This window comes from Hippopotamus amphibius, chromosome 16 (genome assembly GCF_030028045.1).
Source record: "Hippopotamus amphibius kiboko isolate mHipAmp2 chromosome 16, mHipAmp2.hap2, whole genome shotgun sequence".
Lineage (NCBI taxonomy): Eukaryota > Metazoa > Chordata > Mammalia > Artiodactyla > Hippopotamidae > Hippopotamus > Hippopotamus amphibius.
The window spans coordinates 57,741,360-57,758,786 of NC_080201.1; the positions used below are offsets into that span (position 1 = coordinate 57,741,360).

A 17,427-nucleotide genomic window follows, 5' to 3' on the forward strand; every position below is an offset into this window, starting at 1 on the left:
CACGGTCCCACACGTAGCTGCAGGGGAGGCTGGAAAAATGTTGCCCTGTTATATTCCCAGTAGGGAAACAAAATGCGGTTGGGTGGACAACTAGCCAGTTCTGGCCACGTGCCACTTCCTAGCTTTTCCGCCTTAGTTAGCAACTTTGTTTCTTTGAGCTTTCGCTTCCTGCTTTGAAAATACAGATAATCAACCCTAAGTGGGAGGAGGGAGAGATAAACTAGGAGGTTGGGATTAACAGATACACACGACTATATACAGAAGAGATAAACAGCAAGGACCTACTGTATAGCACAGGGAACTATATTGTAATACGCTCTAATGGAATATCTTGTAATAAGCTCTAATGGAAAAGACTCTGAAAAAGTTAAATATATATATAACTGAATCACTTTGCTGTACACCGGCAACTAACACAAGATTGTAAATCAACTATACTTCAATTTTTAAAAAAGATAACCAATCCTAACTTCTCTACAGGTTGTGAGGAACTTGTGCGATTAAAATATGTAGCAAATTTACAATAAATGCAGCCGCTATGAATTTGAGTGTATCCCCCCTTCACCCCTCCCCAACCTCCTATTAATTTGCCCAATTGTCCTGACAGGCACCCATTGGATGATTGAAATCCTCAGCTTAATCCTGAAGGACGGAGACCCCTCGTGGAGCCGCTCGGTGCCCATCTGGAAGCGTTCGCCCTGGTGTGAGGCCGTTGTGGATGCCTTCAGCCACCCCAACCAGCCCAGCCCCCGCCTCTTGAGTTCCCACCTCCCCATCCAGCTCTTCATCAAGGCCTTCTTCACCTCCAAGGCCAAGGTGGGGGGGAGGGGGTTGGTGGTGGAAAGTGTAACTAACTGATGAACTCAGCACACATTTATGGAGCACCTGCTATGTGCCTGGCCGGATCTAGAACAGCAGCAAATACACACATAGGAACACCTGCCTTGTGAGCCCACATTCTAAAGGGGACAGGCAAAGAAGAGATGGAATAAATAAGATGGAATAAATAAGGGAAAGATTTAAGACAGCCGAGGTGATCAATTCACATCGAGAAGGAGGAGAAGGCAGGGGTTACAGTAAGGGGTAGGGGTTGCAGTTATAAATAGGGTGCTCAGTAAGAAGGTATGGTTTGAGGAAAGACCTGGGAGGTGAGGGAAGGAGCCAAAGGGGAAGAACATTCCCGGTCGAGGCACGAGCAAAGGCCCTGGGGTGGGTGTGGTATGCCTGAGGTCCAGCAAGGAGGACTGTGCGATTGGATCTGTGTGAGCAAAGGGAGAGGAATAGAGATGAGGTCAGGGAGGTAACAGGAGCCAAAATGTGCAGGACTGCGTGGGCTTTGGTGGGGAGTTTGCTTGTCTCTGAGTGAGACGGGAGCCAGGGGAGGGCTCTGAGCAGAGGGGAAACAGGAGCCAACTTAGGTTTTCACAGGCACTCTCTGGCTGCAAGGTGGGGAGGGTAGAAGCAGGGCGCCAGGGAGGAGGTGATAGTCAAGGTGGAAGTTGGTGTTGGAGGCAAACAGGGTGGTGGCCAGGGAGGTGGAGGAACAGGGCTGGGTTTGGAATGTATTTTGAAGGCGGAACCAGGAAGCGTTGCTGGAAGGTTGGATGTGGGTGTGAGAGAAACAGATTAGTCAAGGGCGACTGCAGGAAATTTGGCTTAAGCAATTGGAAGGATGGGACTACCTGGAACTGGGATGGGGAGGTAGGAGAGGAGAGGTTTAGGGGGAAGATGGGGGAGCTCTGCTGTGACCTTTTGACACCCAGGTGGAGGATGCCAGTGCGCAGTGACATAGACAAATCTGGATTTGACAGGAGAGATGTGGGCTGGAAACATCTATTTGCAACCTGTTGAGATGTGTATATATATAGAGAGAGAGACAGAGAGAAACAGAGACAGACAGAGAGACAGAGATAGATAAATTAAAACCAGGAGACTGGTGGGATCACCAAGGAGGGAAGTGAGTATAGACAGAGAAGAGATGGGACTGTAATCTAGTGGTCCCCCAGACCACTTTCAGGCTCCGTGATTCACAAGAAGGACTCCAGAACTCCGCAGAGCTGTTACACTCACGGTTACAGCTTATTACAGAGAAAGGATAGAGATGAAGTTCAGTGAAGGGAAGAGGTGGGGATTCCTTGGTTGCCCAGTGGTTAGGACTTTGCGCTCACACTGCCAAGGGCCCAGGTTCAGTCCCTAGTTGGGGAACTAAACTCCCACAGGCCACGTGGTGAGGCAAAAAAAAAAAAAAAAAAAAAAAAAGATGAAGGGAAGAAGTGCCTGGGGGAGCGTCCAGGAGAAACTAGCCACTGGCTTCGAGTTCTCTCTCTCCCAGGGGCATTGCATGGATAGGGCTCAGTCCTCCAGCAATGACATGTGACAACACACATGGAATATCACCCACCAGGGAAGCTTACCTGAGCCTTGGCATCCAGGGTTTTTGTTGGAGGTTGGCCACGTAGCCATGACTGTCCACCTGGGTGGCTGACCTTGGTCTTGGGGAAGGATATATCTGATGAGGCTGGAGTGGTCTTAGTTGCAGAATATCAGGCTGGTAAACAGACTGGAACCAGGTCATCAGGGCCTTGAACACCAAGCCCAGGGGCTGGGACTCCACCCTACGGCGCTGGAGAGCCAAGGAGGGCACAGTCAGCTCTGGGTGTAGAAAGACCCTCTGGGGCCATGTGGAGGCTGGGAGGCTGGGGAGGAGGCTGGTGCCTCGGCTGTGGGAATAGGAAGGAGGGGCAGCTGCCCTTCTCCGTTGGTCAACACTCCTCACCATGGTCTCCCCCATCCTGCATGCCTTCCTGCTCCATCTTTATTTCCTGAAGTCAAACTGTCCCTCCACCTGGTCTCGAAAGAGTTCCTTTCTTTTCCTAGAATGCAGTTGGAGGGAGCTTTCCCCTCCTGTGGATTGAAGTAAACGGATCTGAGCTCCCGTTAGCTGGGAAGTCCCTTGAGACGTCTACCCTGAGTCCATCCTGCTGCAGGATCAGAAAAGAGAGGGCTCAAGGGCACGAAACCTCAGGGGCTGACACCTTCTCACAACACCCTCCCACAGGTGATCTACATGGGCCGGAACCCCCGCGACGTGGCGGTCTCGCTCTATCACTACTCCAAGATTGCCAGGCAGCTGAAGGACCCTGGCACGCCTGACCAGTTCCTGAAGAACTTCCTCAAAGGCGAAGGTGAGGACCGGGGCAGAGTGAGGTGGGGGGAGCCCCTAGTGGGCCCAGATGGGAAGAAGGACAGAGGACGGTGAAGAAGGAAGTGGGGAGAGACAGCGAGGCAGAGATGGGGAGCGTGGAGGGAGGCCTGCAGCTCTGAGGGGCCAAGCCTGGGGCCGTGTGGGGTTAGTTGGGCCCCTCTGAGCCCCAGTGGGGGTGGCCCGGCTGCCCGTGCCTCACCCTGCCTGCCTCTCTGCCCGCAGTGCCGTTCGGCTCCTGGTTCGACCACATTAAGGGCTGGATTCGGATGCAGGGTAAAGAGAACTTCCTGTTTATCACCTACGAGGAGCTGCAGCAGGTGATTCCCCCTCCCCCACCTCAGCCCTGTGCCCCCTCACTCCTCCCCTCCTCAAGCCTGCCAGCTGCCCTTCCCAAAAGGCAGAGAGCTGAGGAGAAAAGGCAGGCAGGGTAAAAGGATCCGGAATGCATGTGGGTGCAATTTTCAGAAGGGTGGTCAGGGAAAAGCCGGGGAGCTAGCTGGGGAAAAGTGTCTTGAGCAGAGGGAACAGCCAGTGCAAAGGCCCTGAGGTGAGAGTGTGCTTGATATGTTCCAAAGAGAGCAAAGAGGCCGGCGTGGCCAGAGCAGAGAGGGGGTGGGGTGGGATGGGAAATGAGAGCAGAGAGGGGACGGGGCCCACAATGAGGACTTTGGCTTTCCTCTGAGTAGGTGGGAGCTAGAGGTGGGCTCTGAGCAGGGGAGGTGATGAATTAAGTGAGATGATACAAAACTGTGACCCATGGGAAGTGATGATGGTTTCATAATGGCTATGACCTGAAAAGCAGAGGGAAGCAGTGGAAGGAAACAGCCTTTGGAGGCAAATGGGGAGCCTGTCTGGACCCCATCGAACATCTCTGGGGCAGGCACCTGCGAGAGAGAGAGGCCTTCCGGCTGAGGCAATCAGGGAGGGCTGCCTGGAAGAAGGGACCACACAGAATGACTACAGCTTTGCCCAGGTGCAGGGAGGATGCTGGGCTTCTAGACGGACAAATCCACAATGAACGTATCCAGCTGTTCTACATTCTTAACAAAGATCTGTTCTGAGAGGCTGGGACCCTAAGAGGTTCCCAATATATGTTCCTTCACCAACGGCCCAGACACCTTCTCTTCCCGTGTGTGCATTTCATGTGTTTTTCGTATCCTCCTTTCTGTCAGTACTTTGTGTAGCAGAAAGAGCCAGGATTTGGGTGTTCAAAAAGCCATTAAAATCCTCTTAAAATCTCTCAGAGCCTCAGAGGTCTCATCCTTAAAATGGGTGGAAAATTCTGGCTCAGAGGATTGTTTTGAGGACCACAGTACCTGGCATTGCGTATGGTAACCGCCTGACAAGGTAGAGCAAAGCATTAGGATAGAGTGCAAAGTAAGAGTGATTAGGTTCTGAGCAGGGCCTATCTGACTAATAACCACAACAGCAAATGTTTCAGCCTCTTGAGCTGCAAAATGTGGTAGTTTTTCAATGATTCTCTCCAATATTGTTATTGCTCCCATTTACAGAGGAGGAAACTGGGGCTGCATAACCTCAAGAGAGTTGAGAACTTGCCTGAGGCACACAGCTCTTCCCATAGGTTTTTTTTTCCCCACCTCTAGTAAATCTCTTTGGATGGAAAGATCCAGAAAAGATTTCAGCATTACCCCTCCCCTCTCTTTTCCATCAAGCTTTATTCTCCGAACCAAAAACTGGGCCACGCAGCCTGACCGAGCTTCTGGGCTGCCCCTGGGTGTGAGGAACTGCCAACATGTTAGAATTTCTGGGACACGCCCGTGGTTCAAGAGGATAAAGGGATGGAGGCTTATGAAACCAAGAATGACCTGGAAAATCAAGGCCGTGGGGTCAGTGGAGCTGACCAGAAGGCTGACTGTGCTGGGCACTGCATATCAAGGAAGGCAGCAAGAAGGGAGGATTCTGGGCTTTGAGGACTCAAATCCGAGTTCCTCCTTGGCTGTGTGACCCTGGACAAGTGTCTTCCCCTCTCTGGGCCTCCATTTACCGATAGGGGTAATGACACCTCTCTGCCAGGCTATTGGGAGGATTGGCACAAGTATACATGAGGGGCTTGGACACAGTACATGCTTAATCCACAGTGACTTGAACCATCAGTCATGAGGGAGGTGATGTTTGAGATGCATCTGGATGGGTAAGTTTGCCAGGTGGAGAAGGATGGTGCAGGGCGTTCCTGGCAGCCCTGTGCCAAGGCCTGCAGGGAGGAAAGTGCAGGGAAGGAGATGAAAGACCAGGCCATGCCTGTCCTTAAAAGCCAGGCCTGGGGAATGGGACTCTGGGGAGCCACAGGAGGCCTGGGAGCTGGGGAGGAGCAGGGTCAGCTCTGGGTGTGGGCACTGGAGGCAGGGAGGCCGGGGAGGAGGCCAGGGAGGAGGCTGGGGCGAGGGTCCATAGGGAGAGGACGAGGCTTGGCCAGTGCTAGGGGCTGTGGGGACACACAGGAGGGGACGTGGCAGAGAGTTGAAGCAGGAGGGATGGGGCTGATGACTTACAGGGGCAAGGGGTGGAGGAGAAGGGGAAGTGAGGCTGGGCCGGGAGTCTAGCCCTGGGGGAATGATGGGGCTGTTCTGGGATGGGGACCTGGAGTGGGGGGCAGGTTTGGGGCACAGACCAGTTGACGCCTGTTTCGAACCTGAAAGAGGGTGACTGCATAAGATGCTGGAGTGACCTCTGGCCCCTGCTGTGACCTCTGACCTAGCCCCACTGCTGCCCTCCCACCCACAGAACCCTCCAAAACCCCAAACTGCAAGAACCCTCAGAGGCCATAGCCCAACCCCTCAGCTTGAAGGTGAGGCAAAGAGGCAGAATCACCCAGATTCCAGATCTGGGTTGGGACTCAGGCATCCAAACTCTGGGTCCGGTGCGCCTTTTTTTTTTTTTTCTTTGGCCACACCAAGTGACATGCGGGATCAGCTCCCCGACCAGGGATCGAACCTACACCCCCTGCAGTGGAGAGCAGAGTCTTAACCACTGGACCGCCAGGGAAGTCCCTGGTGCTCCTTCTTCGTCTGGGGTCCCCTCCCTCCAAGGACTCATCCGCTGACCCCTCTCCCCTGTCCCCAGGACCTCCATAGCTCCGTGCAGCGCATCTGCCAGTTCCTGGGCCGGCCGCTGGGCGAGGAGGCGCTGGAGTCCGTCATCGCACACTCGGCCTTCGAAGCCATGAAGGCCAACAACATGTCCAACTTCTCCCTGCTGCCCCTCAGCATGCTGGACCAGCGCCATGGTGCCTTCCTCCGGAAAGGTGAGGGGACTCTGGGATCCCAAGCCCCATTAGGCCACTGCCTGGCTATATGTCTTGGGCAGGTTATTTAACCTCTCTGGGCCCGTTTCCCCAGTTGTTGCATGGGGGTGCTCCGAACAGAACTGCCTTTGTGGGGTCACGGTGGACCCAGGATTGACCCCACACACAGGGCTTAGCACCGGGCCCAGCACACACCTGGTGCTGCGGGTGTGCCTGCCATCGCAGACCTGCCACTCCCAGAGAGCTCCCCTCGGGAAGACAACGCTTCGCTTCAAGGCGTTGCCATCACTAGCTCTGAACACTATGGGGCTATTTGGAGTCCTCGCGAATTCTTCTTGGCATTAACGTTCACCCCAGAAATATTCAAGTGTTGGATCACAGGCTGAGGGTGGGAGTGTATCCGTTTCCTACTCTTGCTGGAACCAAATACCACAAACTTTGTGCCTTAAAACAACACACGTTCAGGGCATTTCCTGGTGGCCCAGTGGTTAGGACTCGGCGCTTTCACTGCGGTGGTCCAGGGGTCAGGGAACGAAGATCTGCAAGTCATGCGGTGTGGCCAAAAAAGAAAAAGAAGCAAGCAAAAAGAAAACACACACACACATTCACTCCTTTACCATTCCCTTACCAGTCAGACGTTCAAAATCAGCCTCACTGGGCTAAAATTTATTAAAACGTTACACCATGTTCTTTCTGGAGGCTCTAGGGGAGAATCGGTTCCCTGCCTTTACAGCTTCCAGACCCACCTGCATCCCTTGGCTCATGGCCCCTTCCTGCATCTTCTAGTCTCTGCCTGCGACCCTCCCGCACCCTCTTCTAAGGATGTTTGCCATTAAACGTCAGCATCTTTAACTTAATCACATCTGCAAAGTCCCTTTTGCCACATCAGGTCACATATTCATAGGTTCTAAGGGTTAGGTCAGGGACATCTTGCTGGGGGGGAGGTCACTCTTCAGCCCATCACCACAGTGGAGGTAGTGGAGGGCGTTGCAAGAGCACTGGAGCGAGGAAGCCCTGTTCTGGCCAGGGAGGTGAGGGAAAGGTCTCAGAGGAGGTGATACACGGAGCTGGGAAGGATGTGCGGGAACGCTAGGTGAGGAGGCGGGTGTTCTGGATAGAGATTTAGGAGGTGGGTGGAGGAAGGTAAGGGGTCTGCTGGAGGGATGAGCAGAGCAGGGGGAAGCCGAGGGAGGGAGGGGGCAAGGATGGTGCCCAGGGGTCTGGCCAGGCAACTGGTGGCCAGTGTAAGTGGCCGTCACAGGAGGTAAAGAGGCAAACGTGGGGATGGAGGAGGGCGGGGGAAGGACAGTGCTTCTGGCAAAGGGAACACCATGGGCAAAGATCAGGAGGTGGGAAAGAGGGTGCTGGGATCTTGGGGGCAGGGGAGGATGCTCCGGAAGCTCCTCACCTGGCCAGCCGGCCCTCCCTTCCCTCCAGGGGTCTGCGGTGACTGGAAGAACCACTTCACGGTGGCGCAGAGTGAAGCCTTCGACCGCGTCTACCGCGAGCAGATGCACGGGCTGCCGACCTTCCCCTGGGACGTGGACCCCGAGGACGCCTGTCCGAACCCCGACCCCAGTCCCGACCTGAGCCCCAGCCCAGACCAGGCCTCCGAGCCACCCCACCCGTTACCCTGAGAATAAAACGCATCACTCCTGCCCCAGCTCCTCGATGCGCCGTGGGAGGTGGCCAGCCCCAGGCAGGCGGGGCGCCGCTAAGGACCACTGAGGCTCGGGGTGGGGACACGGGCGGGGCACCCAAGGCCTGGGGAGAGCCAGGTCCTCTAACCCACCTGGCACGCCACTCCCAGGGGTACAGGTGGGGGCAGGGAGGCCAGTGCTGGGCACCGGACTCCCCCAGCGCCAGGGCGCTGCGGTCGGGACTCCTAGATCCTTGGGAAGGAGGGCGAAGGGGACCAGGACTCCTGGGTCCTTGGGGCGGAGGGGCCTGGGGGCCTGGACCCCTAAGTCTCCTGTTAGTCTGTGGAAATGCAATTTTCTGGCATGAAGCAGCTTTATTCTGAGCAGAGATAAAAGGTAGCCCTAATGACCGATCCCTTAGCGCCCACAAAACAGTTCCAGCACCTGCTCTGTCCCTCTCCATGGCCCTGACCTTTCCCCGGCAGGTGTGCCCTCGCCAATTTCTAGTCCCTCATGATTCAGCTTGGCTTCCCTGATCGGATTCTCTCCTCTCCTTGGCCAAGCTCAGTTTACCCAAAGCTCCTGAGCACAGGCGGGTCCAGGAAGCCTCCCCTCTGTTCCAAGGACACCCCATCTTCCAGCATGGGAGCCACTCAGCCAGGCCCCTCAGAGAAGTTCTGACCCGGCTGGAACAGGATGTGTGCTCTTCTAGGATCCCAGCTGGTGGAGACGTTCTTCCCATTTTCTAGGCTGTGACACTGAGGTCTAGAGTGAGCACTGGGCTTGCCCAAGTTCTAGAACAAGTGAAAAGAAAAATAATCCCTTCCACCTCCCGGACACTGAGGCCAGAAGCCTTGTCCAAGGTACAACAGGGAGGCAGGGGCTTTGACTGACAGTTGTCCGACTGTCCTGGGACGGAGCCAGCCCCACTTGGCCTTGGCTCCTGTCAGGGCCACCCCCTGAGTCCTGGCTGGGCGGCCCGGTCCGGTTGCCAGATGCCTCTGTATTCCGGGAGGTTGGACACAGCATCTTCATCAAGCCTCCTTCGGGTCGGGGACAGATAGCGGAGGTGGCGGGCAGGGATGAGGGGAAGGGGGCCACCCCGGGGCTGGGACCGGGCCAGCGGATGGGAGTCTACCTCACCGCTGGGGGCCCCTCCGGCGCCCCGCTGCCTCATCAGGGCCTTGGCTGGGGTGTCCTTGGAGCCCCAGGACTTCTTGAGCTGTGGAGGGAAAGAGAGGGAGGTGAGAGGAGGTTCTTGGGGTCCCAGAGCCAGGGGAGAGAGAGAGAGAGGAGGGGGAAAGAGGATGGAGAGGGTGGTTAGGGAGGAGGAAGGAGAGGAGGAAGGAAGTGAGGCTGGAGGGTGGTGAGGGCTCAGGGGTGGGGTGTGAAACTCCTAGGGGAGGTGAGAAGGCCCCCGCGTCTCCAGAACCAGGAGGGAAGTGAGTGGGGATGCCAAGGACCCCCGGACCTATGAGGTGGGGAGGAGCTACATCCCCACGTGCCACGTTGCAGTGGGGGAGGAACAGGAAGCAGTCGGCACACCTGCGTGGGGGGAGCAAATATTTGCCAAGGGAGGTGATGCTGGGTACAGGTGGCTCAGGACCGGGTGGAAGCGAGGACCTTGCCCCTGCACATCCCCCTTCTCCTCTTTACCGGGACTGAGGGAGGTGATTTCTGGGACATTTCTCCCTCACCCTCTCCACTTCGCAGATGGGGAACCTGAGGCTCAGAGGGGACACAGCTCACAGAGGAACTGACCCCAGGTCTGCTTGCATCCAGGGAGAATCTACCGGTTTCTCCCACGTGGCTCTGCTCCTTCCCTCTCAACAGCGCACTTCACAGCTGAGGACACTGAGCCCCACCCAGGGCTCCCCAGAGAACTGGGACAGGCTCTGCTGGAACCCCAGTGTCTAAGCAGCTGGAAGAAGGGAAGGGAGACCCCCCTGACCTTCCCTCATCCCCTCCCCAGTACCCCCAGCACACTCAAATCCAGGAAGCCAGCAAGCAGAGCATTTAAAAGTCCCACCTGGGTGGCAACCAGGGCTAAGGTTCCAGTTCCTCCCTGGGGTCTCAGCTTCCCCATCTGTGAAATGGGTGGGTGGGCCGCTGTAATCACATCCACCTCATAGGGTTACATTTCACCACCTCTGTGCAAGGGCTTGGCACCTGGCAACATGCCCGTAAAAGATCGTTGCTTTGACCTTGGGCAAGTTAACCTCAACCTCTCTGAGCTGTTATGGCCTCACTGCCCTGGAAGGAGGATATCAGGAAATCAAAATAAATTCCATTTTGGGAATTTATGGTAATGATGATTCTATTTCATGTGATTTCATTGACCCCTCCTCCCAAGCAAACTGAGGATGGAGACAGTAGCTCAGCCCATTTCCTCCATGAGAAGGCACGTTCGGAGACAGCAGGTCTCCGACCTCCACCCCCAGGGCTCTCACAGTGAGTGTATCATGCCAGGGCTCTTGGGGTCTCCGCCCAGTGCCACCTGGCGCTCCCCCGCCCAGCATAAAGTGGGGATACAGGAAGTGGACGTTGCAATTATGAACGCAGGGGAGCAGTTTTGCTTTTCCCCGCCCTGGCCCGGGGCCAGGCACATCCCAGGCCCTCACACGCCTCCATCCTCTTCCAGCTACTCTCTCAGGTCAGCCACCAGGTCTCACCTCGTTGTCACCGTCACTAGAGCCCGACAGCTGGGACAGGCGGCTCAGGTCCCATAGGGAGCGGCTGGGCCGGGCCGGGGGGCCACTGGGGGTCCGGGCACGCTGTACGCTCCTCAGGATGTCGCTAAGAGCTGGCCCGGGCACAGCTGGGGTCTGCTGCCTGCCCCCCTCGAAGACTCGGCATGCGGCCAGGCGTTGGGCCAGCGAGTCCTCAGGCGGCGGTGGTGGCATCAGGGGGGCCACGGAGCAGCGGCGGGCCACGTGGTGCCGGCTGTGAGCCAGCGGCAGACCCCCCGGGGCCCTGACAAAGGGGCCCGGGGCGGGCACGGGCGGGAGCGGCCAGGAGGCCGCGTACAGGGTCCGGAACTCTCGGCTGAAGGCGTCGGTGATCTCACCGGTCAGCAGGGTCACCAGGCCGCGGTGCAGGCGTGAGTCACTCCATGTGAAGCTGGGGGCGGGAGGCGCACGGGGGTGGGAGTCAGGCTCTCCAAGCAGTCCCAGAGGCCCAGCCTGGCCCCCCGCCCCCCACCAGCCCCCAACCTGGTCCCAGAACAGGCTGTGTGACCTCAGCCAAGTCCTACAGCCCCTCGGGCCTCAACGTACCCTCTGTAGAATGGGAACAATGATGTACCTACCCCAGAGGGTTGATGTGAAGACAACATGAGTTAACAAACTTAAATGAGCATCTGGAATCAGACTCGAGTTCAAACCTGGGCTCTGCCCCGTCCCCACGGAGGGAGGCCTCAGGTTCCCCCTCTGGAAAGAGACAGGATTCTGACACCCTCAGGGACTGTTTAAAGACTCAGCTGCTTCTTATCACGACTTCCATTTATCACGTGCTTGCTGTGCGCCAGGCTCTGGGTCGGCCTGCTCCCTGCCTCGGTTCGCTCATCTGTTACATGGAGCTAGAACATAGGAAGACTAGAATCTGAGAACATGGGTCGGGCCTCCTGCCCAGGGCCCGGCAGGTGCCCAGGATTAAAAGGCTGCGAGCCATGGTGAGCTGTGTCCTTACTTATCCCTGTGATCACAGTGGCTGTGATTTAAAGAATCAAGCACAAGTCTTGGTACACAGCAGGCACTCAGTAAACGCTCTCTTTGGAACTAAATGAACCCGGGCTCTCATCCTGGCTCAGGGGACCTTGGACATGTCACTTTCTCTTCCTGAGCTTCGGTTTGCCCATCAGAAAAACAGGCTCGCCTGTGTGCCTTGCACTCGGCGGGCATGGCACCCAGCGCCCGGCAGAGCAGACAAGTTCACGGCCGGGATGATGAAGGTTGATCTGAGCATCCTTCCCTCGGCAGGGTGGCAGTGTCCTCACTCCCCGGCAGGTCGGCGGGTCAGCGGCCAGCCTGCCCCTCGAATTGTGACAGCGCTCCCCCAGCTATGACCTCACGCTCGGAGCGGCCTGTGGGAACCCTGGGTGGGGTCTGTGAGGTCACCCCATTCCGCTCCGCAAAGACTCTTGTCGGGCAGCAGCCGCTGGCTCGCCTCCGTCCCAGGGGAGTTTCAGAGACCCGAGGACTCGAGAGCCGCGGCCACGACGGAGCTTCCAAGAGGGACGCAGAGTGCTGGCAACCGAGGACACACCAGGGGCTGATCCTGGGACGCCAGAACCGGGGCACAAGCCTCGTGCACGTGAGGAGTGTCGTTCAGCCGTTCCGGGAGGCCCAGGAAACCCACGGCCTGGCTCGGGCACCGTCCCCGCCGCCAGGCCACCATGGTCCTCGGCTGGCTGCTGCTTCTGGTGATGGCTCTGCCCCCAGGCACGGCGGGCGTCAAGCACTGCGTCTTCTGTGAGCTGACCGACTCCACGACCTGTCCCGGCACCCACATGCGCTGTGGCGACGACGAGGACTGCTTCACAGGCCACGGGGTGGCCCCCGGCGTGGGCCCCGTCATCAACAAAGGCTGCGTGCAGGCCACCTCGTGTGGCCACGAGGAGCCCATCAGCTACATGGGTGTCACCTACAGCCTCACCACCGACTGCTGCACCGGCCACCTGTGTAACGGGACCCCCGACCCCACAGGCGGCCAACTGGTGGGGGCCACCACCGGCCTGGCGCTGGGCGTGCTGCTACTGCTTCGACATTTGCTGTGACCAACCTGGAGGGCAGGGCCCAGGACTGGTCTCCCGGCTGCGCCACTCCTCATGCCCCCTGCCTCCATCCCCTTCCCCCATTAAATGGCCAGAGGCCCTGGACAACCTCTTGTGGCCCTGGCCTCATCCATTCTAGGGCTGTCACCAGAGCCCAGTGCTCAGCGAAGCATCCTCAGGCCTGATTTAGTGGTGGGGAACCATGCCCGATGGGTTTGACTGTACTACTGTATTTCATTGGTTCTAAGATGCGTATCTTTGCAGATTTTCATCAGGATGCTTCTTTTCTTTGGTGGCACCTTAGAGTCGATGAAATATGGTAAAAAACAAAAACAGAAAACAACTAATAATAAATGACACCTGAAGTTTATGGAGCACTTCTTATGTTCCGTGCCAGACATCATAATCTCATTGACTCCTCTTCAAAACCTCCCAGTCCGGGGAATTCCCTGTTGGTCCAGTGGTTAGGAGTCCAAGCTTTCATTGCTGAGGGCCTGGGTTCAATCCCTGGTCAGGGAACCAAGATCCTGCGTGCCACCTGGTGCGGCCCCCAAACAAAAATACCTCCCGGTCTCGACGCTAGTGGTTCCCTGAACCGGCAACATCAGTAGCAGCCAGGAACTTCTAGAAATGCCAATTCTCGGGCCCCATCCCAGGCCGGCTGAATAGGAGTGGGGCCCAGAAATCTGTTTGTTTTTTTAACAAGTTGTCCAGGTGATTCTGATGCCTGCTCAAGGTTCAAAGCCACCAGACTAGAGGAAAGGTAATCAACTGGGCACTTCTGCGAAGTCAGGGGGCACCTGCCAAAGTCTGGAGACGGTTTGGGTTGTTGTAATTGGGGAAGGGGAAAGCTACCGACATCTCCTGGGTAGAGGGCCATTCAGCCCAGGAAAGCCCCCCACAACACAGAATCATCCGGCCTCAAATATGAGTCGTACCTCTGATGAGAAACCTTTCTCTAGATGCACTAACCGGACCATCCCACTATCTAGAGGGGGAAACTGGGGCCCAGAGAGGGGAAGTCAGTTACGCAAAGTCACATTGCCAGTAACTGTCCGAGCTAGGGTTTGACCCCAGGCCATCTGACTCAGCCCATGTGCCCCCTGACATGCTGTTCCCAAGAAGGAAATGCTGCTACTTTCATGCTTTCCAGATGCGAAAACGAGGTTCAGAGTGGGGGAGGCACCAGCCCAATGTCACAGAGCTAAGTCACGAAGCCAGATTCCAGGGTCAGTCGGATCCCAAAGAGAGCAGAGGAGGGACACAGGATGGTCTGAGGGCTGGCTCATTTGCACAACAGCTCTGATTTTTGTACAGATGCTCAGAGAGGTGAGTTACTCACCCAAGGCAGAGCTTGGACTTCAATCCAGGTCCCCCTGGTTTGGAAACCCCCACCCACCAACTAAGAGCCCACTTTTCCAGATGAGGAAACACAGGGGTCACAGAGATGAAGCCTTACCCCCAGCCCACCAAAGAGTCCAGCATCAGGGCCAGTGCCATCTTGTTCTGCCACAGGACACCTCCTCTCCCGGGCAGGGAGTTCAGACCCATTTTACAGATGAGGAAAGAGAGTCTGGGAAAGCGCATGCCAACTGCTGTCTGAACCCGCTGAGGGAGCGTTGGGGACAGGGGGCTGGGGGGTGTGATGGCGGTGGGGGAGGTAGCCACACCTGTAGGATCCTGAGATGACCCTCTCGCCGTCCAGCAGCACAAACTTTTCTCGCACGTTGCCGCTCACCTGCCGACGCCAGCGGCTCTGGAAACTGCAGCCCCGCACGACTCGGATGTCCAGGTTCTGGGGCGGGGGAGGCACACCCTTGCTCAGGCCAACCCCCCAGACCTCCACCCAGTGCCGAGGGCGCGGGACCCCTCCAGGCTGGTCCTACCTAGGCGGTTCATGACCCTCTAGAAGGTTCTGTCCAGCTTCCCCAGGGCCTTAGGGGTCTCTTGCAGATACTCCTGATTCAGAGGGTACCCCATGGGAAGGCTCACCCTAGCTTCCCCCCATGTCATGGGCATCATATCTCAGGCGACCCTCTCAGCTGACATCCACCTCGATGACCCAGGACCCCAAGAAAGGGTCCACCCAAGCTGCTCACAGTGCCAGGGGATTGGGGACTCAGGGGTGCCCCCAGCCAGGCCCCTACCTCAGTGGTCCAGGGGTTCACCCCCAGTTGCTGGGCCAGCGTCAGGAAGGCAGGCAGCTGCTGACGGTCCAGGAGCAGGTAGACGGGCACCCAGCGGCGTGTGGCAGCGTCCACCAGATCCGAAAGCAGGTCTGGGTCAGTGAAGATGTCCATGACCACGGCCACCAGCTGAGGGGTGGGGAGAGGGGCTGTGGGTGGAGCCTAGGGCTCAAGGGGACATTCAGAGGGTGAGGTGTTCTGGGGGGTTTCAGGGCCCAGTCTCTGTGGGATGTTCAAGGAGGCTGAAGGGGAGGGCCTTCCCTGGTGGCGCAGTGGTTAAGAATCCGCCTGCCGATGCAGGGGACACAGGTTCAAGCCCTGGTCCGGGAAGATCCCACATGCCGCGAAGCAGCTAAGCCCACCAGTCACAACTGCTGAGCCAGCGCACTGCAACTACTAAAGCCCATGAACCTAGAGCCCGTGCTCTCCAACAAGAGAAGCCACCGCAGTGAAAAGCCCATACACCGCAGCGAAGAGTAGCTCCCACTCGCCACAACTAGAGGAAAGCCTGTGAGCAGCAACAAAGACCCAACACACCCGAAAATAAATAAATAAATAAACAAATAGTACTTGAAAAAAAAAAGGAAGCTAAAGAGGAGACCCCCCAGACATGCACTACTGTTCATGCAACGCCTATGCGTGAATAAGAAAACAGCCCTTCCTGGAGACCCCTGCTTCTAACTGCTGGAAAAGGCATCATTAATCACATGTCTGCAACGTTATCCCTTGAGCTGTGACGATACATGGCTGCTCTACTCCAGGAGTCAGTGGGCTGGAGGCCCTTGAAGGGCACCGTGGGCAGCTGCGTACCTGGGTCCCCGGAAGGCATGACCTGCCAGGCCACCAAGACAAGCTCTGGAGTCTGGAAGTTGCCGAGGTCTTGGATCTTACAGGCAGAGAAAAGTAGCGATGATGAACCTGACTCACTGGCCAGACGGCCTTGGTTCAGATCCCTGCTTGGCCACATATAGGCAAGAGAGAATCTCCCATGCCTCAGTTTCCCCATCTTCTCAATGGGTACATTAAGTCTCAGCCTCACAGGGCCCTCCTGGGGATGAGGCAGGTTAACCCATATAGAGCACTTAGCGTGGGAGTGAAACACAGAAAAATTGTTAAGGAATGGGCTGCCCAGGGGGCTGCAGGGGAGACATCTGGGCCCTCCCTGAAAGGAAGATGAAGACATCCATCCTGGTGGTGGAGGTGGGGTGGAGTAGACAACTGAGACCAGGAGGGTCATCATTAGGTCCAAAGGGCATGGATGCCTAAGGTACCCAGGTCTTGGGGAGAAGGTGGGAACCCCCATATCTAAAAGCGTGAGGATGAGATCTAGGGAGTGTGGAAGTCTGGGTCCTGGGGACTGGGAGATGTGGACTCCTGGGTTCCAGAGATGTGGACACGCAAGTTTCAGGAGGGCACAGCTCAGAATGCCTGGGTCCCCAGGGATGTGCACTCACTCCCGTGTCTAGGGCCTGGCATGTGAGGATGACCAGGTCTGGGGAAGGGACATCAGGCCCCCGAGGCCCCTACCTTGTGGGCAGCCTGGATTTCCTGGCGCACTAGCTCCTTGAGGGACGGTTGGCCCTCGCCTGGCGGCTGGGTGTACAGCTGCGCCCGGGTGATACCCTTCCAGGCTGAGTCCTCCGGCCAGCCCAGCCGCAGCACAGGCACTGGCTCCTCTGACTGTCCAGGCCAGTAGGTCAGGCTGCCTGAGTCCCCATCGGTGGTGGTGGCTCCCTCTGCTGCCCTGCCGGGCTCCTGCTTTGCTGCTGTCCAGTCTTCAGCCACCGCTGCCAGGCCCCGGATCTCATCCCCACTCAGGAAGGGCTGCAGCCCCTCGCGCCGCACGCAGGCCTCGAATGCCTCTGCGCCCTCGCTCAGCAGAGCCTCCAGCGCCAGCCGCTGGCCCTCGGAATACAGGAAGCTGGGGCTGGCCTCCGTCAGGGGCAGCCCCCCTGCCCTTGACTCCATTCCTTCCAGTGCTGCCAGCTGAGAGGCTGCCATCGGGCCGTTCTGGTGGGAGGATGGTGAGGCTGGATGTCCAAGGGCTTGTCTGTCTCTGGGCACTGAGCATCTGGGGGGTCTCCTGGCAGGCAGACTGTGCAGCCGTGCAAGGCGATCAGGACAGCCCTAAGTCCAAATGGCTCCCTGCGCCGTCCCTGGCTCTCTGTCCTGATAATCAGACTGCCTAAATGACTGACCGCTGGGTGCGTGGCACTGCTCAGACCAACAGCCCACTGGCCATCTGAGCTTCCTGCCAGCCTCTGATGGTCCAGCTAAGCCCACAACTGACCCCATGTGGTGGTCAGGCTGACCACCTGACACTGTCTCCAACTGTGTGACCCATCAGCTGCCCGTCGCTGCTT

General features: G+C 57.3%; 3 protein-coding genes across 6 annotated transcripts in view; 2 read left to right on the forward strand and 1 right to left on the reverse strand.

Moving 5' to 3' along the window:
* The window catches only part of SULT2B1 (sulfotransferase family 2B member 1), a 30,738-nt gene extending 22,606 nt beyond the window's left edge, over nucleotides 1–8,132 (forward strand). For all 4 annotated transcript variants that reach the window (XM_057711560.1, XM_057711558.1, XM_057711559.1 and 1 more), the window contains 5 exons: nucleotides 608–816; nucleotides 3,059–3,185; nucleotides 3,428–3,522; nucleotides 6,287–6,467; nucleotides 7,905–8,132. In XM_057711560.1, the coding sequence (XP_057567543.1) occupies nucleotides 608–816; nucleotides 3,059–3,185; nucleotides 3,428–3,522; nucleotides 6,287–6,467; nucleotides 7,905–8,104 (812 nt within the window). In that variant the 3' untranslated portion in view covers nucleotides 8,105–8,132. The remainder of the gene's footprint in view (nucleotides 1–607; nucleotides 817–3,058; nucleotides 3,186–3,427; nucleotides 3,523–6,286; nucleotides 6,468–7,904) is intronic.
* A 381-nt stretch (nucleotides 8,133–8,513) lies between these two features.
* FAM83E (family with sequence similarity 83 member E) lies at nucleotides 8,514–17,065 on the reverse strand. Its single transcript, XM_057712245.1, has 5 exons — nucleotides 16,592–17,065; nucleotides 15,026–15,193; nucleotides 14,549–14,673; nucleotides 10,780–11,227; nucleotides 8,514–9,329 (listed from the first exon to the last, which is right to left on the reverse strand). Exons 1-5 carry the CDS (start codon nucleotides 17,063–17,065, stop codon nucleotides 9,054–9,056), a joined length of 1,491 nt encoding a protein of 496 aa, XP_057568228.1. The 3' UTR covers nucleotides 8,514–9,053.
* On the forward strand, nucleotides 11,366–13,262 carry SPACA4 (sperm acrosome associated 4). Its single transcript, XM_057712246.1, has one exon. It carries the CDS (start codon nucleotides 12,501–12,503, stop codon nucleotides 12,879–12,881), a length of 381 nt encoding a protein of 126 aa, XP_057568229.1. The 5' UTR covers nucleotides 11,366–12,500; the 3' UTR covers nucleotides 12,882–13,262.
* Nucleotides 17,066–17,427: the final 362 nt, after the last annotated feature.